This window comes from Podarcis raffonei, chromosome 3, assembly GCF_027172205.1.
Source record: "Podarcis raffonei isolate rPodRaf1 chromosome 3, rPodRaf1.pri, whole genome shotgun sequence".
Taxonomy (NCBI): domain Eukaryota; kingdom Metazoa; phylum Chordata; class Lepidosauria; order Squamata; family Lacertidae; genus Podarcis; species Podarcis raffonei.
In genome coordinates, this window is record NC_070604.1 from 52124075 (window position 1) to 52149541 (window position 25467).

Sequence of the window (25467 nt, forward strand, 5' to 3'; positions counted from 1 at the left end):
ACAACAATTACTTTACTACTGCTCAGATATGACATAACCATACTGTTGCATAACATATTGTATTCAAAGTAATGGTAAGGAGACTGTTGTTGGGCAAGCATAAATTCTCCTCTCCTCCCTCGCGGGCTGTTCTGTGGGTTCTCTTGACCCTTAAAGCAGATCTGGGGATGATACAGGGGTGCAAGGGCAGAAGACAGGGGGGAAGTCCCATTGTACTAGTAGGAGTAGTTGTGCCGGCTTCTGCTAGCACAACAATTAAATTGAAGATGACCCATAGCTTTTAAAGAGTAGCAAAAATGAAATTTGCTATTTAGTTCTACTGGCCCCAAATTCCAGGACAAAATGCTAAAATGATTAGCCAGTAGAAGCCAAGAAACTACAAACCAGAAGTAATCTGGACTTGCCACGGTAGCTCTAATATACTCCCTTTCATAAGCTTTATTCACATCATCTAGGCAATAAATGCATATAAGAAATTAATATCTAGCACAGACTAATTGGAAGTTGTCCTTGAAGCATTAGCAAATATCATGAAGATCATTCATGTTTACAGTTCATCCCCTTAAATTAAAGATTTATGATGATACAATCTATTTTTCACAGTATTTATAAACCAAGGACTTAATAAGGCACCTCAGAAGAACACATGGCTGAAACAAGTATATGCACCATTTATGATGTATTCTGACGCATATGGCAGGTTTCTGTGCAGTTCATGTAATAAATCACTTATTTCAGATAACGTTGAAAATAGGCTAAGCCATACATAAATCTGCACACAGAGCTCCCGGTTCACATCGCATACTTTTCTGGCATTAGATAATGGGGCAAAAGAAGAAATGACAAGTGTTAGCGTTCAAAATCCATTTCCTTGTCATTAGGATTTAACATTCAAAATAAGAACATAAAAAAGTCTTATGGGTCAGGCCAAAGGTCCATCTAGTATAGCACTGTGTAGTCTCAGTGGCCAACCAGATGCCCACTCGAAGTTCCCCAAAAGAATCTGAGCACAACAGCACTCTTCCCATCTGCAATACAATAGTCTGTTTGAGCCAAGGCCAGCTACATGCCTCCAGGTTCAATGTGTGTGGCTTCCAAGCAGACTTGCCTCTTTTTGTTCATGTACATTTGAAAAATAACACCACAGTTCTTCACAAATGAACTGTACCTTTGCCATTTTGCAGATACTTCACTCAAAGGCTTTTCACAATCACAGTAAAGCATACAAGGAGGTCGACTACACTCACAGGTCAGCTGTCACAGATCCACAGATGACTGAAAAGCTGAAAAACTTAAAAATATGGTCTGACATGATTGCATTCTGCTGCTTAGCTAAATGATACTGAAGTGCCAGCTGATCTGGGAATCTGGTCACTTGTTAAGGATTTAGTGTAGCTCCTATACTTTATTTGCAAGCTGAATCAGCCACAGAGTTTGCCATAAAACCATGGATATGACAGCCACGTTTTTCACCCTGGAATTATACAATGATGTTTCAACTGACACATACTGCACACACAAACAGATAACAGAATAGGATTCCAGCAGAAAAAGAGTAGTTGTTTAGTTTTTTGTAATAAACATGACTTTTCCTGAAATATCCATTTGCTAAATAATACTGCTCACACGCTGCTATGCAAAGTGGCATGTTCACACCAACAAAGAACTAAGAAAGCTATGGCATTGACCTCATCACCAAGACAGACACTGATGTTTCCATGTGCCTTCCTTGCAAGGAGTTTATGCAATCTGCAGTTTCATAACCGACATTTCAATGTAGGTTCAGCCCTTTGATAGTAGTTATATTCTACAGCAGTAATGCAAAGAGGTAAATTGTGACAAGATTAGCAGCAATTCCTATATTTAATGTTATTTAAAAATCAAAGTGTTACCTAAGGCAATTATCATGCAGCCCTTTAATATCTACAGGGAAAAGCCTAAGGGGAAAATAATTTACTCTGCTAATTCTACCCTTGGCAATTATAAAACAGCTCTGCATTTCATTATGACTGCAAATTTTCACATTTAATTATCTGGCTTGATAGAAATACAGAGATAAACGCATCATACAAAATCTCAGACAATTGCCCATAACACCATGATAGAATTAGTTTGGGACTGACAGTACAAAACAATAATAGAAATATTGGATGTAAAATATCACAACTGTAATCACTGAAACAAATATGTTCTTCCTCAATCACTGTGGTCTCTCATGACCAGTACGCTTTGTAATGTGTCACACACAATTATTTGTTTCACTGCACTTGTTAGCACATCCTAATATATAAAACTGGTCACTAGCCGGCTTCCCACAAATCTGCCTTGGAAGATGGTCCTACATGCTAGGAATGCAGGAAATTAAAAGCTCTCCACAGAGTCTGGGGTATAATAATAGCACTCAGTGGAGCAACCTGCAGGCCACATATGACCCTTGGCCACTCTCTGTACAGCCTGCCAAGTCCCAGGGAGTTCTGCCCATCTTTCACTGCAGCTCAACTGATGAAGCCATCAGCTGGGCAGCTGGGAAAAGACTGATGCCAGCTATGCAGCTCAGCAGCACAGAAACAGCCATCTTGTCCATGCTGGGTTACAGGTTTCCTTCCAGCCCCCATGCTGAATCCAAGGGCTTGTAAGAGGAAGAAATAGCAGCAGCAGCAGCAGCTCCACCTGCTTTCCAACTTGAGGCAGACATGTTTCATGGATTACATATCAGAATTGGAAAGGCAAAGTGGAGAGATGTCTAGTGTTGTGTGCCTTCCAATTCATGGCCATCTGAAAATTTTAGGTAGTTTAAGAGTTAGCCCCACCTGGCTTTGAAATCACAGCAATTGGCTCCATTATTAGGCAAAATACTTACTGACTTACATGGACCATTACAACGCATGCCTACTCAGAAGTAAAACTCCACTAGGTCCAATGGGAAATACAGGATTACTGAATTAGTGTTGCCCAGAAAGGTTTATATGGCCTTACCCTGTCATGTATCATCAAATGCAACAATGGTTAGTAAATGAGCTGAAATCACACTTCACAAAGTGGTGGGGGAGGAGATGGGGGAGGACTTCATGGCTTTATACACTTCATGCAAAATACACAAGTCTAAAAAAACTCATCTTTCAAAATAATACCAAGTCAAGTCAGTGTAAGTGTCAAGAATTTTTACAGCTTATAGTCCAACTGTTCATGCTTTTTAAGATGCAAGAAAGAATGAGTTGCCTGTATTCCACTTATGGTATATAGGAGGTATTAAAGTATTCAGGTGTCAAAAGTGGGAGAAAGTGTTAACATGTTTTGGCAGAATTTTCAGACATGCCGCTTAATTGCTTGAGAATACAAGCAGTTTTTAGGCTACTGTGCTTCAATTTACTACAGATCTGATTCAAGGCAAGCTTGAAATAATTACACGTTTTTGCTCAAGTACTTAAAGACAGAATAATGAGCAGCATTTTATCCATGTTTTTCATCAATCTGAGTAGGACTGAGAATGATTTATGGCTACTTTCCCCCTTGATTTTAATTGCAGATTTTATAAAAGACCAAGTTCATGCAATAGCTCTCTGTGCATCTTAGCATGCGTGTACACAGAATACACTTGGTAGACAATACCACTTTTTGTTCTTGAGCACATGCTCACATAAAACAGGGTGTGAACCAGGTCATAACCAAAATGTCCAACCAGTCATCCCTGTGATCACTGTTGCTCTAAAAGTTCTATGCCTATCACGAACCGTATGTGTGAACAGTCTACTCATTCACATTTTCCCGTGGTAACAGATGTCCAAGGATGGATTAGACTTTTCACAACAGTTCCAAGTACTCTTAGAGGAAACCGCGTTTCTAGCTCCATTTCATTTAGGGTTCTGGCATTGAAACTGTTTTGGTTGCCTGTATGTCAGGAGACAGGCAGGGGAAACACCTTCCTGTTTATCCTCCTCAACCTCTTAGCAGATTTTGATACCATCGACCATGGTACCTTTGTAGAGCAGTTGTCTGAATTGGAAGTGGGTGGCACTACTTTGTAACGGTTTGGGTCCTACTTGGATGGTACCGTATTTTTCGCTGTATAGAACGCACCAGATGATAAGACGCACCTAGTTTTTGGGGGAGGAAAACAAGAAAAAAAATATTCTGAATCCCAGAAGCCAGAACAGCAAGAGGGATCTGGCTTCTGGGATAGCCTCTTGCTGTTCTGGCTTCTGGGATAGCCGCCGAAGCCTCTCCCGGCAGCGGGATGAAGGTTTCCCCTGCCCGGAAGAGGCTGCGCGCGGCTAAGCTGCCCTCTGTCCCTTCCCCCACCTCCCGCAAGAGCCACGCACTCTTTAAAGGGAGCGCGATTCTTGGGGGCTTTTCTGGGAGGTGGGGGAAGGGACAGAGCCGCGTGCTCTGTCCCTTCCCCCCACCTCCCGCAATAACTGCGCGGAGCCTCCGCAGGGCAGCAGGGAGCCTTCATCCCGCTGCCCTGTGGAGGCTTTGCGCAGCTAAGCCAGAAGCTAGAACAGCGAGAGGGAGCGCTGCGCAGTGCTCCCTCTCCCTGTTCTGGCTTCTGGCTTAGCCACGCAGCCTGCACTCACTCCATAAGTCGCACACACATCTCCCCTTACTTTTTAGGAGGGAAAAAGTGTGTTTATAGAGTGAAAAATATGGTAATTTCCAGAGAGTGATGCTTGGGGAGTGCTCTTCAGCCCTGTGGAGCCTTCAATGTGGGGTTCCTCAGTATTGAATGCTGTTTAACATCTACATGAAACTGCTGAGTGTGGTCATCTGGAGTTCTGGAGAACATTGTCAGCAATATGCTGATGACACACAGCTCTACTTCACCTTTACACCTGCAGGTGTGGCAGCGAATGTGCTGGACCATTGTCTTGCCTCAGTAATGGACTGGATGAGAGCCAACAAACTGCAGTGCATGAAGCAATTTTATCATTCTTTTATCATACTTAGATAACCTCTAGGTTAGATTACTTAGATAAATTATACTTATACATGGGGCTGCCTCTGAAGATGGTTTGGAATCTTCAGCTGGGACAGAATTCAGTGGCCAGCTTGCTCACCAGGACAAGGCAGTTTGAGCATATTACACCAATCTTGGTCCAACTGCATTGGCTGCCAATTAGTTTCCAGGCCCAATTCAAAGTGCTGGTTTACACCTATAAAGTCTTAAACAGCTCAGGGCAGCAATACCTCAGGGACTGCCTCTCCCCATATGAACTGACTTGGACCCTGAGCTCATCATCTGAGGCCCTTCTTTGTGTGCCCCCTTCCATAAAAGGCCTGAAAGGTGTCAACACAAGAACAGGCCATTTCTGTGGTGGCTCCCTGTTTGTAGAATGCTTTCCCCGGGAGGCTCTCCAGGTACCTTTATTACATATCTTTAGGCACCAGGTGAAAACATTACTCTATAACCAGGCCTTCAGCTGATTAAACATTCTATGGCCTTTTAAATGTGTTTGTGGGAAGGGGGTTATTGGTTTGTTTTTGTTTTATTATGTATTATGTATTTTTGTGTTGTGAATCACCCTGTGATCTTTGGAAAAAGGGTAGCATACGAATTTAATAAACAATACTTCTACTACTTCTACTACTACTACTATACAAAAAGGTTATGTGCAGTGGAGTTCTAAGTTTCATGGAAAAGATGAAAAAAAATTCTAACAAAAACTAGTTTTAAACCTGTTCCAAACAATATTATTAATATTTAAAAGGGAATTAGTTAAGTTCATTGAGCTATGTTCAATTTGCTTTAACTCATGATTTCTACTTAAGGGAAACATAAGTCTGTTATCTTACTAGTAGTTTATTGGTGGGTAAATATGGTTAATATAGAGTTAATTTTATGGCACAATTTATTTGACATAGCTGACATATCATATCTGATAAAATTTCAGACCTTTGGGCAGCACGTACAGTTTTATATGACATCTAATGCCTCAAGGGACATGGATTTATAACAAAATTAGCTCACAAAAGGCAGCAGAGAAATCTACTGAAATAAACACAAATGAAGCCTACACCTTCTTTAAAGCAATAAAAACCATATTACCTTAGTATTTTGCAGTTCAGCAAGGCTTGTGCATGCATTTGCTAGAAGAAAATCACCACTTAAGACAGCCATTTTATTTCCAAATTGCATGTCCTTCAACGGGCCATCTGATGATGTCAGTTCACCAATGTTTACTATCCCACGATGTACCAGGAAAGCTGTGTGAATCAACTCAGTAATCTCTGCCAGACTTCGTTGGCTTTAAAGCAAAGACAGGAAACAGTTCAATTAGCTGCAAAACAGCTGTATAATCTGGTTGTCTACAAAAGAGAAATGCTGAAAACTATAGCAGATGGGGTATTTATCAATACAAATATAGCATTCAGCACTTTGTGAGCACACCATTTTGAGCCTATCCCGCCTGGCCCACTTGAGGGGCAAACTGCACATGAATTAACTCACACGTTTGAACAACTGTGTTTAACCTGATTGATTTTATTTTGGAGAAAAAGCAGCTGGTGCTGACCCTGATCAGGGCCTTGTGTTTATTTTCTACTGAAAAACTGCTCCTTACCTGGCTATGTTTTTGCCCCCCCCAATGCAGTTTGCTACAAACAAGAATCTTAAGGGCCAGAAAAGCAGCCAGGTAAGTGGCAAATTTCAGCAGCAAACAAGCACAGGGCCCATGGCTGCTTTCCTCTCCAAAATAAGAGGACTAATAAAACATATTTGTTTAAATACATATGCGATGCCATGTATAATAAGGCCCTGACATGAGGAGTCTTGCTAGATTTAAGGAAACACTTAACAATATAAAATAGTGTTTAAAAATAAATCAAAATGTGGATACCCCCATTCTTCAAATGTGTACTAACAACCCTAAACCATGTTGATAATTGCAAGTAAAAACAACCACAACAAAAACACTTTTTAAAAAGGGCCTAAAAATACCCCATTTTTATGCACTTTATCATTCTATTACCATACACAGATAAATTATAGCAATGGGTATATGGGACAACAAACCTTTTTATATGCTAAATTTAACCTTTTTGTTTCAGAGAGTGGCAGGAATAAAAGCCATCTATTGAATGTGACAGAAAATTACATTCTGTCATAACCTTATGTCTAAAGAAGGGTTAACACATCCTAGAACGAGGGAAAAGGAGGGAGGGCAACTAACAAGACATCCTGATGCTTCTGCTGTCATTGTCAGGGCAGCCCTTGGAGAAAATGTCCATATCAATTCAGTTTATCAGATGGACAGCTGATCAACATTAAACAGACTTGCTCTGGGCAGATTGAGCTGAGATACCTGCCCTGAATACCAATGAGTGTCCTCTGCTCTCAACAACTGAGGTCTGACTGCTGCTGATCCCAGGACATATGGGGATCCCTAGTGACGAGTACATAAAGCTGCAGCTTACTCAAGTGATGGCTCATTTCCCCCAGCTGAAGGCGCACATTAATATCCTGAGGAGATCAAGCTCACCTCTCCGACCCCCACCCCCACACCCCCCCCCAGTGTCCCTTTTCCCCTTTAATAAGCTTTTAATGAAGGAAACAAAAATCCTCTCTGTACAGCTTGCCACAAAAAGGTTACACAAATACATTAGTGTCATACTTTCTGAGCCTTCCTTCCCATTTTTCCTTAGGTTTCTGTGCTCTTGTTTGCTCTCCAAACAGAACCTGTATTTTTCAGCCGACTGCATTAAAAATACAGCTCATGTATTTAGTATATTCAATTTTTAAAAATGCTAGACGACATCTTCTGATAATGCATACTTAATTTTTAACTAAAATGACAAACAAGGTAAAGCAGTCTTTGTCATCTGAGTATATAAAATAGCTCTAGGCATCTCTCAAAGAATCTGAGTTTTAATACAGGATACCAGAATAGGAGATTCTTAAACAGTCTGAATTCAGTTTAATGTGTTAGGAGGGAAAACATCTTCTACAGAAATCTTGGGAGTGGTGAAATAATAGTAATTAAGAGGTTGTCTACTTTGCAAGAGATTATTAACTATGGTCCCATTTTTACTTAAGTAAACCATAATAGATAAAGTACACTAAAGATCACTTGTTGAACATTTATTTACTATGAAAGCAGCCCTCTGAAATAAGAAAGAAGAATGTGGTATTTATACCGCTTTCAAGCACAGCAGTCATCTGAACCACGGTTTACAACCTAATCCTGTGCATTTTTATTTGGAAGTAAATATTCCTGTGTTCAGTGAGGCTTATTAGGATTGCAGCCTTACTGAATTATTCTTTCCTGGATAAATCAATGTTGACTGCCTATGGGCACAGAAAAGTCACAGAGACTGCCGTTTACAAAATGGCAGAAAAAAGCACTATAGGGAAGTGTAACATTGTTAGAAGTAATAATGATCAAAATCTAGTGGCTAAAGCAACAGATTTAAACTTTGATTAGCCGATTTACAAACAAGTAGGCAATCTCATCGTGATCAGTTCTCAAAATCAGCTTTCAATACTAACACTGAGCCTTCAAACCTATTTAGAGAGAAGGGCATATGAACATAAAGTTCCAATACCTTTTTCCACTGTGCACATGGAGCAACCCTTCACTAATCTTGGGTTCGAAGCAGGGCGATTAGGTGAGACAATAATTGTATCCAACAAAGTTCTACTCAGAGTAGACCCACTTATATGAATGTACCTAAGTTAGTCACACCTAATTTCAATACAACCAAATGTTTTTAAGGCAGATTTATATCCTCAGCATTCATTCTTTTTCAAAATTAATAATTTTGCCTGTCACTTTTACTAGCTTTCCACTTCCCCCCTGCTTTCACGTAATATAAGCAAAACACAGTGGAATCCAATGTAGCACTAACTTTTGGGGGCTGGAAATAAAGGGCAACTGCACAACAAGACTTCCCCCTCTGCCCCCTCAAACCTGGGGGTTCCCTCAACTCTCCAGAGCTGATGGGAAGGTGGAAGGGAAGGGAAGGGAAGGGAAGGGGGGAGAGTCCCATTGTACAAGTGGACATTGGTCTGCACCAGTAACAACTGAGTTGACTCCTGCCTAGAGAATACTTTACCAAACCAATCACCAACAAGTTACATTTCTGCAGCTCTGTAACGTTAGTAGCACATGCAATAGCCTTACAAAATATATATTTTGCCTAGGCCTATTATGTAACTGTGAGACTGAATTAACAGTTATGCTTTGAGAGCACCAAAAATAAGATGTGCCAGAACAGAGCTATTAGGGGAATTAAGAGTAAAAAAAGAAATAGAAACACTGGAAATGCTGTACAGTATTTTTAAAAATCCAGCTTTCCCTATCGACTTCCAAATGTGTCAGATCCATTTTATTTTATTTTTTTACGTTACTCCTTTAAGACTAAATTATTATTAACTATTATCAGCACAAATTATTATTGTTAATTATTTTGACAGGGTAGAGATATGGCTGCAGTTGACAGTATACACATGAGCGTCCTTATCCTGAAGTCTTACACAACTACAGCTTAAGGCGCATATGCACTCACCCATTTTACATGAGATGCACCAGCAAATGTAAGATCCAACTTTGACTTTATCCCCTTCATCAAGAGTCCCCACCGCTGTCATTTCTGCCATTGCTCCCATTCCTCCCTATTCCATGGGCAGCCCATCATCCTTCTTAGCTTAGTCCACAGTTTTGGAGCCCTGCTATTCTGAGGTCCAGCAATTTACCCTTCTGCCACAAACCAAGTTGTTTCACGCACTGAGCACAACAGGAGTATGGGAAAGCCACAAAGGGAAGTCTGAATGGGGAGCTCCTTCTCACACTTCCTAGTAGACTAAGGTAAACAGCTCAAGCGCCACAATTTGCTTTAAAGGAGGCAGTATATACTTTCTATGCTATGAAGTAGCTCTGAAGCAACTGAGCTGAGTGGGTATATATATTATCAAATAAAACTGTACTATCTGGATTATAATACATGGCAATGTTCCATAACAAGCTACATCTTGCAAAAGATGCCCAGAGCGCAGCCAGTTTATTTTTCACTATTTCACATAGAATAAATGGGGGGGGGGGTTGTATTTGACATACCATTTGCAGCAGAATTTCCAACTGACTTGGTTGATTCTGCTGAAATGCATTAAAACCCCACCAATCTATAATATGTTCACATTTCCTTAGATCATATTATAGAGCATTTGATTTATCCCTAATAATAACTTTTAACTAATATGGCTGTTTTCAGTTCAACAACAAAAACCAATCTCTACAATTAAGTAAGGAAAACGTGGAGCTCATGGAACTCATTGAGTATATACTCATATACAAATTCTGATGCAGCAGGAAGGGAGTCTCTTAGAAAATGCAGTGTGCAGATAATCATTTACTTCTAGATGCTTGCGTTGTCTCAATATTAAATCTACCCTTGCATCTGAAGGGCACTGTCCTGTCTCAGGATTGTATTACATTGCAAACAATGGGCGTTCATAATAACAATGATCAAGTGTTGTGGATTTGTCAGTGCATGTTCTGGAAACCACATTACAGTGTAACTAAATGGCACAACACATATGAATCTAAACTCCTTAGATTTAACAGTTTTCAAATAATTTTTAAACAGAAATTGGGAATCTAACAACCGTTAATATTTTATAGTTTTTAGTATTAAAAATATAAAGTTATTTTAGCAAACATATTTAGTGATCCAATCCAACTCCTTGAGCTTGGCTATCCCTGTATCAGAAATCTTCCTGCCACACATACAGAGCTGTGAACAGAGGCGAGTCTGGATCATGCCCCTACTGTTTAATTTATTTTTTGTGGCCCATTATTTGGAATAATAAACTTTAATGTCATACAACTGTGTGTGAGAATTAAGATTTATTATGTTTTATTGGCCCTGAGGTTGGGAAAGATGGAGGGCACAAGGAGAAGGGGACGACAGAGGACGAGATGGTTGGACAGTGTTCTCGAAGCTACCAGCATGAGTTTGACCAAACTGCGGGAGACAGTGGAAGGCAGAAGTGCCTGGCGTGCTCTGGTCCATGGGGTCACGAAAAGTCGGACATGACTAAACGACTAAACAACAACAACAAAATGTTTTATTGGCAAAGGATGCTTCCCTCCCCCCTAACTCTGCTAAGCATTTCCACCTAGCTACATCTGAAGAAGTGGGGCAGTGAGCCTATCCTCTGATCATCAACCTCACTGGGACCAATTGCTGCTTGGCTCCTCCAGGATTGCCCTCACAAACAGCAACTCCATCTGGTCACTGGGTAATCATAATGTAAGGACTGGTGAATGTACTTACTATCCTCTTGTGTCCCTGTCCCCCCCCCCTCTTCTGTCTTGTGTCTGTTAAGGTCAGAGCCCATTGTTTTAAACTGAACTTCCTTCAGTGCACTGCCAAGGGACGTGGTATATATGAAGGATGTGTATGTCTGTAGGAGAAAACAGAAAGTACGGTGTGTCTAAAAGGGTTTCTAGGCCTGTAATGTGCATGTGTGGTATGTCTAAAAGGATTTCTCTCCTTTGTCCCATGCAGCTTGAGGAAGACTCCAGCAACGTTTAGTTTCATTTCTCCCTCATCTCAACTTGTCATCAAAAGGGAACCAGAGATCATCGTTTGTAACGAACTCCAGTCTGTTGCAAGACAAACCATCTTCAAACCATGGTTTCTGAGGCTTGCTAAATAAACTAACTAGAAAGTACCTAATCAGAGCCTGCTTCAGCTGCAAGCCCCCAAGGCCCCACAGGGCCATTTACTACCAACTGCCTTGTGGGAAGAATTCCAGGAGAGTGATGGAAGAGTGCAAAAACTGCCTCAATATGTCCTCCAACTAAACTTTCCCTTTTTTGCACTGGAAGTTAAGTGCACAGGAATACAATTGTCCTGATTCAGAAAGCAAGAACTTAATATCAAGCACCTATCTGCATATTGGCTGATCCTTAATTTGATCCAACAGGATGCAACAGGATAGAAGGGTGGGTGGAGTCTCTCAATCCAGAAGCTAGGTTAGGATATAGAGTGGAGGTACTACTGAACATCCGGCATAGTCTATACCTATATCTAATCTAACATCACCAATCACCTGTTGGAGCAAAACTAATTCTAAACACACATACTCTCTCTCTCTCTCTCTCTCTCTCTCTCTCTCTCTCTCTCTCTCCAGAGCTGACCATCTGTTCTGTGGAGGAGGATCTGTGGAGGTGGTCTTTTCCCGCACACAAGGAATCTGGACTGGGATTCAGATCTGAAAGACAGCCTTTAACTCCCTTGTTACAGTTTCCTATATACCAGCCCAAACCAGCCAAGTCACATTTATTAAAAGCAGCATGTCAAATAGTTCACAATTACAGTCTATATCAATACAGATTATGCCAGATGGTAATGAGCCATACACAAAGAGCCATCCATCCAAAATAATCACACTGTTTTCCACAGAACTGTTGAAGAGGTTATGGTTTATTACACCGTACTCATTAGATATACAGTGCCAGCATTAGCAATTTTCCCTTCATTTGTGTCTCATTTAAGATTCTACCTCCACAAGCATATTCAAATTAGTACACAAGGTTAAAGCCATTATGGTCAGGAATAAAATTAAGTTATATTTTATGTTATAGAAATGATAGATCAAAGGTCTCTCTTTTATTTTTAAATTATCCAGCAGAGTATACCAAGAGAGAGAATAGGAATATAATTTGTATGTATCAAAACCTATGCTTAGTAAGACAGATAAATACAATGACTGAATTGTTCTAAATAAAGATAAGCTACATTCAAATATTAAGGCTACAAACTAAGAAAAGTGGTGGAATCAGCAAAAACAAAACCCCCACAACTGAACTGCTAGCCTTGAATTTATTTCTTTGCATTTGTTTGACATCAGCAAAAGACTGGATGAGGATGAAGGAAATAAAATTTTATCCAGTCCAGTCAAAGCAACCATTTGGGGGGCAGATCCATTCAAAAGGTGTGCCGCCTGCTCCTGTTGGGGTTGCATTCCCTTGTAAGAACTGGATTTTCATCTTGTGGGTGCTGCTGGATCTGGAGTCACTTCTGCATGCCCAAGTGGTGGGAGTGGCCAAGATCCCTTTTATCCACTTTGGGCTGGTAAGCAAGCTGTGCCCTTATCTGAAGAAAGCAGTCCTAGCCACAGTCATACATGCTACAGTAACAAACAGCTATTCTATTGAATTCTGGATAGGGCTGCATTTGAAAAGTCCAAAATGCAGCAGCCAAATAATAGTATGCAGTGGCACGGTGAACAGGACAGTCCTCAGTCTCAATTGGCCCAACCCCACAGATCATATGGTCATTGCCCGTATGCTCCTCATCATGCAGGCATGGTGGAAGTCGGCGTAACATCACTTCTTCCATACAGGAGTCCCATCAACCTGCTGGGACTGTGACATCTTAAATTAAGAACTTTCTACCTTAGAATCACCACTGCAATTGATATCATTTCAAATATACAGTGATAGTTTAAACAACTGACCTTACTTAACAGTTGCCGCTAAAATGTGAAAACATGTTTTCAAAATCCAATATGAATTCTAAAAGGAAGATAATTAAATACAAGATTTTGGGCTGGAATCAGAGAAAAGCATATGGTAAAGGGAGGGGGGTGTTGGCAGAAGCTGACTGTCCTTTCCCCCAGCAGCTTCCTGGGAGTCTCTCCTGCACAACCTGAATGAGGCTGGTTGTGACAATGGAGGGTAGAGGCATCGCTGAAAAATCAGGCAAAAGGACCATCTGCAATCAGGAGCTCCATACGTAAAAGATGCCTCCACCTTCCTTTCAGGTACCCCACCTACCTGGCCAAGATTTACCAGGATCGACCCTGCTCTGGCCGAGGCAAGGTCTGGAACTGTGGCATGGTGCATTTGTGCAATGCTAGTTTCAGGAGTGATATGTTCCATCAGGAACCTGCACAAGAGCTGGATCTGTAGTCAAACAGGAGCCCTGGAGACTGGAAGGAGAGCTGCTCAAGAGAAAGATGTACTAGGAGCTGTTGGACCAGCAGATATCAGGCAGAGTCTACTGTTACATAACTATGCCAATACAATGACATTTAACGTTTCTGAAATTAGACAAGACTTATAAAGTTGGAAATACGGTAGTTATTGCTAGTACTGTGCCAGATAACCGTGAAGACAGAAAGACAATTGGATGTGTTCAGGAATACTTTTACTATATTCCTAGTGACTACTAGAAATAATTTTTGGTGGCCAAGTTCAGACACATTAACAGACCTTTGCATATAGCCATTATCACTAGTAATCCACTTCTCTGTCAATAATTTGGAGTTGGGTATGTATAGCTTGGAATGTTTAATCTGGAAAAGAGGAAACTGAGAGGAGATATGATAGCCATTTTCAAGTATCTAAAGGACTGTCACATGGAAGATGAAGCAAGCTTGTTCTCTCTGGCTCTGGAGTGTAAGTCTCGAACCAATGGATTCAAGTTACAAGAAAGGAGATTCCAACAAAACATCAGGAAGAAGTTTCTGACAGTGAGAGCTGTTCAACAGTGGAACGGACTCCCTCAGAAGTGGACTCTCCTTCATTGGAGGTTTATAAGCAGAGGTTGAATGGCCATCTGCCATGGATGCTTTAGCTGACATTCCTGCATTGCAGGAAGTTGGACTAAAACTCTACAATTCTATGATTCTATGCGCCAAAAAAAGAGCAAACTCCTCCTATACATGGTGGACATCTTATAGAGCTCTGAATCTGGGAACAAATAAAGGCAGTATTGTCCTTTATTATTGTTAATGTATCAAGACTTCTGTTTGTCTTTTAACTGTTATACCAGATTTAGTCCTCAGAACAAAGCAGTCACTCTTGTCACTAATTTCTAGACTGGTTTATGCTAATCACTGGACATGTAAGGAGATACCTTTGAAACAAGAAAGGCTGGGAAATTGTGGGATATTATATTATTTAAACTGATGCCATGCCACAATCTTCAACCGCATTAAAACTTGCAAAATATCAAGCCCAGTAGTAATTTTTATAAAGAACATTTACTACTAAGCTATTAATAATGTGATTAGTCAAACCCCTTACACACGGTAATAGTCTGCCTAAGGCAAATATATTTTATCTTACAGAAAGGTGGCTTTAAATAGGTACCGCTGTTGCAGGAAGGTAAATGGCGTTTCCGTGTGCTCTGGCACTTGTCAAGGTGTCCCGTTGTGCCAGAAGCACATAACCCAGAAAGCTGTCTGTGGACAAACACCGGCTCCCTCAGCCTGAAGCAAGATGAGCGCCACACCCCATAGTCAGGTTTGACTGGACTTAACCGTCCAGGGGTCCGTTATTTTTACCTTTATATTTAACTTTCTTTATGTTCTGATAATTTTATCAAATAAAAAATATTTTAAAATGGAGAAGGTAAGGGCCATTAAAAAAATGGAGAAGGTAAGGACCATTAAAAAAATGGCAATAGTTTTGCACATAATAGGTAGATTAAACTGCATGCTATTTTCTGAATTTTAGGTTCGTGCCTTCAAAACTCTAGTTAAAAGTTTATTTGCAATGACTACGCAAGACAAACTGAAGCAAGGTAAACAGATTCCCATTAATATGCATTGCCAATTATGTACAGACACCACCAAACCTGTGAACAGATGCTCATCTGTCCAAGTGTTTCCCTGAAATATTTCCACATAGCTTTAAAAATATATAGCCATACCAATGTAGCTGGAAAGTGACAATACTGATGGATTCAGCCCTATGATGCATGAACAAGAACACATTTTCAAATATAGTTAAGTGGCACTTGTTTCAAAATATTTGTTTCATTTCTCAGATCAAGATGAAACAGCTGAAAATCATTTGGTATTCCAAGTGTCAAACAAACACTGAAATAAAAATTTGCCTCATCCAAGTAAAGAAAGCTTTTATTATTGCAGAAATTTGGCCAATCTTATTGCTTACATTCAAAACTATGTAAAATACTTGTATGATAGAAGGACTGATCTGTGGGTTTTAATAGCTTTAGTAGCAGTAAGTCCTTCTCAAGTGTTGGACCTGGGAGACCAGGGTATGAATTCCTGAGACTCCCTTTAAGGAGTCTCAAAGCGGCTAACATTCTCCCTTCCCTTCCTCCCCCACAACAAACACTCTGTGAGGTGAGTGGGGCTGAGAGACTTCAAAGAAGTGTGACTAGCCCAGGGTCACCCAGCAGCTGCATGTGGAGGAGCGGAGACACGAACCCGGTTCCCCAGATTACGAGACTACCGCTCTTAACCACTACACCACACTGGCTCTCAAAAGGGCATAGTCTTTTTCAAAATAAAAAAAGCAACATATATATATATATATAACATTTTACACTTCAAGGGTAGCTATTATTGGTTCTTTCCAGTTCTAAACATTAATATAAGGTCCAATGAGAGAGAGTAAAATTAAAGCTTGAATTACCAAAGAAAATTATTTATCAGTAAACAAGGATGGATATGACATGCTATTAATGCTTTGAGAACAAGCATTAATTAATAAGAAAGGCACCAAAGTGTGGGGGAACCCTATGTTTTTAATTAATAGGGGGTGGAGTCCCCAATTTCCCTCCCGCACCACTTTGAACCCTCTAACATTTAAACTTGCTTTAAAGAGATTTATTCCATCCTCTCCCCCAGCCACAATTTTCACCTCATCATGGTGCTTGTTTCCTCTGCTTTTGGCAAAATATACCAATGAAGCAGATGGGCCTTGCTATGTACATGTGATGACGCTAAACAGTTAAAGGAGATGGCAAGCTGCCTCTGAGCCCTTGCCCCTATCACCAGGTGTGCTGCTATAATCAGCAGCAGGGAAAGGATAAAAATCCCTTCTGAGGCTTGCAACTGCTGCCGCCTCTGGGACAGGATCAGATTAATCAGATGCATTTTGCAAAGTTGGCGTCAGCTCATTTCTATTATTAAGGCAATTGCCTTCCACGGTTTTTTTTAATAGTTTGTTCTCATTTTAACATTTGCAAAATGCTTTCTTGATGCATGGAAACCTGTATCAGTTGCTGATCTTCTGTTAGGGAGGAAGGGGGGTTACATTTTACTTAATTTATGCCTGTTCTACTGGGAAGCATAATTAAATTTTCTGAATATCTTTCAACAGAAATGCATCTACAAGCCATGTATTGAAGTCAGAGCCATATGTTGGTATGGCAGATTTGTTAAGAAACTGGGAATTCTTTAGTAGGGCTTTTACATCAACATGCTAGCATATAGTGTATAATACTGTATAGACAATGTACCACGTGTGCAGTTGGCATGCCCTTCCTCCATGCATCTGAAACAGGCACCTAAATATATTAGACATGAGTAAAATCTTTATATGCACACAAAATCTTAGAAAACTGCCCTTCTGCAAGGGAAGGGAACTTTCAGGTGCCTGCACCCACCACCAAACCACTCTACCATGGGTTCATGTCAGCAACAGTAGTGACCATTGAGTCCTTCAGCACAATAGCTCCGTGCTGCTGTCAGGCAAAATTGTTCACCACTACCATGCAGCAGGTACACCTTAAGTTCCCTTGCAGCCTACTAAAGGTAGTGACAGTGAACCAGAGAGCCAGCACAAGTAAGGATTCTGCATTATCACTACTGACAGGTTGCTACATCTTCAAATCATACAGGATTCAGCATAAAAAATTTAGATGATGCATTAAATGCATAAATAATAGCCACATAGGACGCTGATCAGGACTAGGGCTATGGTTCCTTCCCATCACCCAACTTCCAATCCAAATCTTTATTACCACCACCCAACTTCATTCCTGACAACAGCTGCCCACACATCCAAAACTGCTTCTTGCTGCACAAAAAACTGCTGTTGATGCAATCACACCTTGTCTAATTTTCTTATATCTGGGCACAGCACAAAAGCTTTTCCAGCCATCTTCTAAATAAAGACATTCTGTAAGGATCATCACCACACTGCAAGTTAAATGCAACTACTCTTAACAATGACCCCTACGTGACCAATCATCTAGAACTGTCACATTTGAATCAGTTTTCCATGGTCATTATTTGGGTAATTCTCAGTGATCAAGAGTGATTTGATGAAGGTTCCTTGGTTTGAAAAACTGGTCAACATCATATTTCCTATGAATGCCTAAAGATCCACATGTGACTTCTTTTCAACTTCCTAAAACAGGAAATCTTTGTGAGCAGATACTGATTACCTGTCTTTCTTTAAAACACCCTGGAAAAGTAATAGTCAATGAAGATATACAGCTAACTCAGTAGGTCAGCTGTATTACTGTGTTTGGAAAATAGGTAGTAATCTTACAAGGATGCAGCATATTTCTTCATCTTGTGGATCAGGCAAGAACTGCTCCTTACATATTACATATTACCACTGCCAAACACTCATCATTATAAGAAGACAAAGACATCTGCACAGGCTTCCCCCCACCCCCAGATATTTGGACCATGGTTTGCAGAGGCCAAGTCATTCATTCTACCTATATACACCTTATTAATTTCTCCCATATCCTGAATCAACATTTTGCTGCAATGGAAGCCAATGATTTCTACCAGAGACGATAAAAGAGCCATCACTACTGGATATAAGTTATGAGCCAATCTATTAGTTATGCTTTTTGGTTATGTAAAAGACCTAGTCATGTTAGAAGGCAGGAAAATAGTTGTACACCTACTAACAGAAGAAGAAGAAGAGTTTGGATTTGATATCCCGCCTTTCACTCCCCTTCAGGAGTCTCAAAGCGGCTAACATTCTCCTTTCCCTTCCTCCCCCACAACAAACACTCTGTGAGGTGAGTGGGGCTGAGAGACTTCAAAGAAGTGTGACTGGCCCAAGGTGACCCAGCAGCTGCATGTGGAGATTACGAGACTACCGCTCTTAACCACTACACCACACTGGCTCTCAGCTGCCCATTCAACAATTAGTTACAATTCCGGGTTTTTTTTGGGGGGGGGGATCAATGCACCTGTATTGGAGGATTGGATACCAAGGTATGGGAGGTGATCCAAATGAAGGAAGGCAATTTAACAATTTTATTTATTATTTATTTCATAAAATTTACACACCACTTGATTGTAAAACAACAACCCTCAAAGAGGTTTAATAATAATTTCACTGAAAAATAGACCCTTTTTATTCTGTATCAGTACAATAAGAAGTAATATAAGGTCAAACACAGACTGGAAAGTGATACGTGCAGTACTTGGGCCTGGATGGAAAAGATGAGTGCTTTTGCTACAATAAAACTATCTATGTGGAAAGAAAATCCTGCTGCTGTGCATTCACTTAGAACGCTATTTTTCAGTGCAGCATCCTATCTGGGAAATGCCTATATAAGGATCTCATATGGTTGTTGCAAACAGGGATAAAAGTAAGGATTGTAGAGATAATCATATACAAAAAGCAATATACAACTTTTCTTTTTAATGAAGCACAGATGGAAACAGGAAGAGAAGCTGTCTTTCTGAATAGTATTCTCATATATCTCAATAGTACAGTGGTACCTCGGGTTAAGAACTTAATTCGTTCTGGAGGTCCGTTCTTAACCTGAAACTGTTCTTAACCTGAGGTACCACTTTAACTAATGGTGCCTCCCGCTGCCGCAGCGCGATTTCTGTTCTCATCCTGAAGCAAAGTTCTTAACCCCAGGTACTATTTCTGGGTTAGCAGAGTCTGTAACCTGAAGTGTCTGTAACCCGAGGTGCCACTGTATTTGCATATTTTGAAAAAAACAACCACACACATATTGGCATAATCTGAAAAGAAAATAGATGTGACTCTGCATCTTTTGCATTAGAAAATTCTTACCTAGGATGTATCCCACTGATCATATCATTTTGGAGGGAGCTCTCTGCTGCTATGCTGGGCCCAGCTGCCTTAGATATAAGTAAAACCACCAAGCCTCTCATCTGCAGGTTGTTCCTGCTATCCAACACAAAACCTCTGCAAAAAAGAATAAAAAAAAGAAAAAAGTTAAGTCAGATCAGAATTTTGAACACTCAAATAATTTTTCCTAAGACCAATTTAGATGACTGCCTAAATAGTGGGTTAGATGACTGAGGATGAGCCACAGCTTGTGTCCTGCCCTGTTCTCCTCTATGTGTGAGAGGAGAGAATGAACTACTGCTTTCACTTTAGAATATATAGTTCTCTACTGCTTCTTTAGAAAGCTCCACATTACGTACAGTGTTAGAAACTGGGATTGAAAAGCTAGGAGCAAAATGGCTTCTGGGACCTGGGTTGTGGGCACCAAAACAGAATATCTAGTCTTCATGGAGGGGCCTCCTGCTGCTGCCGCGCTGCCAGAGCATGATTTCTGTTCTCATCCTGAAGCAAAGTTCTTAACCCGAGGTACTATTTCTGGGTTAGCGGAGTCTGTAACCTGAAGCGTATGTAACCCGAGGTACCACTGTATGCAAGTCCAAGGCTCACTGGAGCTTGCTCCTGATCTCTCAAAATTACAGCTTCTATATCATTCTCAACACTAAGGGCTCATCCACACTCCCGCTCATCCTGCTGCTTTCTCCCAGGAAAACCTGCTTTTTACCGCTGAATCGGAACAAACATCACTTGCTGTTTACAGGGCTTGAGATTTACTCTAATTCAGCAGTAAAGAGCATGTTTTCCTGGGGAAAGCAGTGGGACAAATGGAAAACCACTCAGACCCCTGTTTTCTAACCATGGGACAAGTGAAGTGTGGACCAGCCCTAAGGCTAGCTTTCTCTATCTTAGTGGCTAAAGGTGTTTTGGGCTACAACTACCATCAGCATCAGCCACCATATTGTATGATCAGGAATGACGGGAGATATGGTGTCTAAACAGTATTAGCAGAGGGATACCAATATATATATAGCATATAGAGATGGCTTATATAATTGAAAAAGCAATCAATATGCATAAAGTATTTTCTGGATAGGTATGGTGATTATGCAAGTTATATGACTAATTTCAAATGAAGTTTCAAACTAAAGTTATAATGTTAAAATACAAGTTCAGTTTCCACAACCAACCTCGCTTCGGTTGAATGAAAATATAAATGAAGTCTATTACCATATGATAGAGAATAGATAAAAATAGAATACGGAGGGAGAAACACGTGATTAACCCGGGAAGTACTCCAGTCTAAAAACAGCTGCTAATTAGTAGCAACCCTAGACAGAGAGAAATGTCAGTGGACAAAGTACAGAGCAGGAATTGATAGACAAAAGTAGTTGACAAGCAGTATGGCACCTGCTCATATTATCTGTATCACCTAACATTCCTTACTGTTTATTTACTGTTGCTTTGTCCAAGTTATCAGCTAAGAAAAAGCTGAAGTTCTTTTTCAACGAAAGTAGTAAACAGAATTACATTAGCAACATATACTCTATCTTCACTACAGCAAACTGCATAAGACTTGAAACAAATAAAGCCTAAGGTGGTCATCCTTTAGTAACTAGAAGCTACTGCAGTCACTTGACATGGCTCCAGGGGTCACATTCGCATTCCACCGGAATTCAGTTCCCTAGAGATATTCAACCCAAGTTACAGGTACATAAAAGTCTTCCAGATGGTGCAATTATTCTTGATGGGTATGTGGCAGAAGACAGGTGCCCCTAGGGGAGAAAGGGGAACTGGATGCAGCCCAAGTAAAATTGGGCCTGCATGCACACACACATTAGTATCAAATTCTTTCTTAAAAGATTGGGGAAAACACAAGCAGAAGTGTAAATATAAATACAAAACTACCAAGATTAAGGTGCTGCCTGTTATAGTTTGTGCAGCTCGGTATTATTAAACACTGTGCCCTCAAGGTAAATAAAATTAGACGGGTACAACTACCCACAGCAAATACAGATCTACAGAAAAATGAAAAGACTGAGGGTTGGGGGGGATGAAACAATTATTCTCCATGTTATCCATGTGACAAAACCTAGATTTAAATGCCTGACAGATTCACAGATTTAAATAGAGCTCTTCTTTAAAAATTCATGTTGATGGGGGGGGGGGGAGTCTAGCTCTGAAACAAGTATACTATTATGGTATGCTGATATAAGACTCGCACCACCCACACAAGAAGCAACACTGGCTAATAGTTTATGTGCTGAAAGAATTACACCTCCTACTAACGTCCATCTGTTTAAAAGAATAAATCATGCAAACATGAGTATCCCCATTAAAGCTTTGCACACTTCAACTTCTAATGCTCAGGAATTTCAACTTTTCAGTTACAGATAAATCTGTAATTTCAGTGGTTTAGCAGTTATATTATTTTGAGTATTTTTCCCAGAAGAGAAAAACTTTCACTGGGCATAATGAGCATTTAGAACTTGCAGGCTGAGAGTTGTAGTGTACTAATAAAGGCTGCTTCTCTCTCTCTCTCTCTCTCTCTCTCTCTCTCTCTCTCTCTCTCTCACACACACACACACACACACACACACCAAACAAAGAAAAGTTCAGAAGATACTGTATAGTAGAAAAATGTATTCCATTGTATTTCCAAAGCAGTCAGAAAAGTAGACAATTGTTTCTGCCAAAAACAAGTTAGAAAAATTCAATAATCTGAAACATGATGAGCAAATAAAATCTAAAATGTATGAATACATGAAAGCATTAATGTTCCAGGTGATATGTCAGCACAGTGTTTATCATCCTGATCATCCAACAGTAGCACTATGCATGCCTAATTTTATTATTTACCTGTTTTATTGAAATGTTTATTGATTACCTTTCAGCCATAAGATCTTTAAGATGGTCACTAATCAGATACTAAAACAAAATTAAGAAAAGAGCAATAAAACCTTCAAAGACAATTTGCACAAGTTATACAGGCTCCCTGCTTTCCCCCTTAAAGGTTAAAAAATTAACCTGAAGACAAGACAGTTGTTTAGCATGTACTGTCTAAGCCCCTACCCTGATTTGTATCAGAACTTTAAGATCAGCGAGAGGTAAATGACAAAAATAAAAAGAACTGCCAACATTTAGAGAACACACAGGCGTGAATACCAATATCCTGTGCAGGTACAGTTATGAAGCAGATATTCTGTCCAATTTATGCCTGTCACAAATACTAGAATCAGCAACTGAATAATTGTAAATATTCTTTTAAATATGCATTTTGATCACTTAAAAATACATTTACTTATGAGCCTGACTCCATAAATTATTAGCACTGATAAAGCCTCTAAACTTGTCTAAATGCTGCACATACATTAAAAAGACAGTTCCTATTTGTAGGCTCACATAAATGAAGGATACAGCACAAAAGGAAAAAGGAGTCTGGAGAGAAGGGGGAAAGCAGGTCTTGGAGCAGCTGCTCATTCACTGGCCAATGCAAGAGACCAGAGAAAAGGAGTGCAGCTTCCCATTGACCCTTTGTCTTATAGCCAGTGGCAGAAGCCAGAGTGTATCCCGCTTCAGCTCTACAACCGCAGGACAACTGACAATATGAAGCACTACTGCCTAGTCACCGAACATCAAAATTTTGTACTATGAAAGTCTAGGCTAAAGTGGCCCCCTCACTCAGCTATGATGATTTCCTAAACAGATGCCTAAAACAAGATTTTTGCTTTAGCAGTTTTCAAACTATTGTACTCTATGACGTGTAATTTAACATCCTCAGTGGACCAATTATAGCAACTGCATTTCAGTGAATATTCTCTCTCATACATTGGCTACAAATGTGCATTAAAATATATTTGGGTTGCACTGACAACTAAATGGAGCTGCTTATGGAATTTGGTTAGGGTTTGGAATTCTCTCTTATAGTAGCCCAGTTCTTCATTTAGATGATCTCAGATACAGGAGTTAGCCAGTTGCTATTCTGTTCCAAATGAGTCCTTCTGTAAGGTTCCACAAGGTTCTGTCTTGCCGTAAAATTGTTCGTGTGCATATGAAGTCAGCCACAGATTGGGAGTGAAGAGTCCTCAAATATGCAGAGGATCTTTCATCTGACCTTGAAGTAGCAATGGGAGTTTTGAATCAGCACCCAAGAATTACCGTAGACAAAACTAGGATGAATCAAAACAAGATAGAAGCAATGACTATCAGAAGCACTTCCAATTATCAAGTGGTGTCAATTCTGGACAGTGTTTTTATTAGCTGATATTTTCTTTGGAAAGCTAAAATGTTCATGGCATCAAAAGGAAGACTTGGGAAATCTGCTGAACTAGAGCCAATTCGGCAAGCTACAATTCCTGTGCAAAACTCCAAATAAATGCTATGATACAGATATCCATACAGACATGTCAAGGAGCCATGATAGGCTACAGATACATTGCATCTGATTATACATTCTTGGGATAATTCCTGTGTCTGCCAAAACACCTGGATAAAAACTAGAGAACAGTAGAATTTAAACAAACCTGAAGGTAATCTAATACGGTTTCTGAAATTTATGCATGATTGTCAACACTTTTACAATGTTATACTTTGCTCAACAAATCCATATTATAATATCCACAAGCAGGAGCAAGATTAAGCAAGTTGTGTCTCCCAAAGGTGCCTGAAAGCAATGAATAAAGTACCTAAGTCCAGAAGCAGCTCATATAAATAGCAGTTTCAGTTTCTAAAACCTACATGGTAGCATTTTCACTCCATTGCAAAACCTCACAGTCCAACTAAATATGTTGCTATATACAGATGTAGATGTCAGTCAAAACATCTCTATGTCAAAAATATCAATAAATCTTCTGAAATGCGAATGACAACGTATGCCTCTGTGACAAAATACAAATATTGAACACACTGTACAGTTAATTGGTGGAAAAGTAACTGGAACATTTCTGATATATTTCCCATGTGTGTGTATTCATTCCTGAGAGAACTCAATATTTTAAAAGGTGGAGAATTTAAGCAACTTGTGGTTTGGGAAATGTTAGTTTCCACAGCAACCAGCATGATTTTCTTTATATAGCATTATAAACAGATGGCAAAAAAGTGGTCTTGTTTGCTTCTTTGCCAAGCATGTCAATAAGAACTGCTGTACTACAGTATTGTATATTTGAATTCTTAAATAATCCAGGTATACTAGTAACAGAATCTACTACTGTAGGCAAATACAATTAAATCTTTACTTTTCACAGACACAATTCTAACCCCCCCCCCCCAAAAAGCAGCATCACTGCTCACAGTGTTCTTTGGCTAAGCTTTCTAAAAACATTTTCTCACCATTTGGAACATAAATAAACTCTCAACTATAAAATAAACTCTCAACTATAAAATATTGAAAGTGAATGCTAAAATTGCTTCCTATATCTTTTTGTTTCTTAACTGTCCTTAGTTAAATGGCTTCTGAAATTCAAGTTCTCACAATACATCAGTAGAAAGTAAGGAAAGAGTTGTGTGATGAGCTTAAAAAAACAAACAAAAAAATAAAGATGTATTTAAAGTATACATGTTTCAAAATTAACATGGTGATACTTGCTGCATTCAATGTAATTCCAAGCCATGGTTTGGTGTTGATATGAATGAGCAGCAATGACCCTCAAGCTTGTAGATTCAGGTAGGTAGCCGTGTTGGTCTGACGCAGTCAAAA

At 39.8% G+C, this 25467-nt stretch overlaps 1 protein-coding gene across 2 annotated transcripts in view; it reads right to left on the reverse strand.

Moving 5' to 3' along the window:
* PDSS2 (decaprenyl diphosphate synthase subunit 2) overlaps window positions 1–25467 on the reverse strand; it is a 78594-nt gene that overhangs the window by 31648 nt on the left and 21479 nt on the right. For both annotated transcript variants that reach the window (XM_053381585.1, XM_053381584.1), the window contains exons 2-3: window positions 19761–19895; window positions 6044–6242 (exon numbers count right to left, since the gene is read on the reverse strand). In XM_053381585.1, the coding sequence (XP_053237560.1) occupies window positions 6044–6242; window positions 19761–19861 (300 nt within the window). In that variant the 5' untranslated portion in view covers window positions 19862–19895. The remainder of the gene's footprint in view (window positions 1–6043; window positions 6243–19760; window positions 19896–25467) is intronic.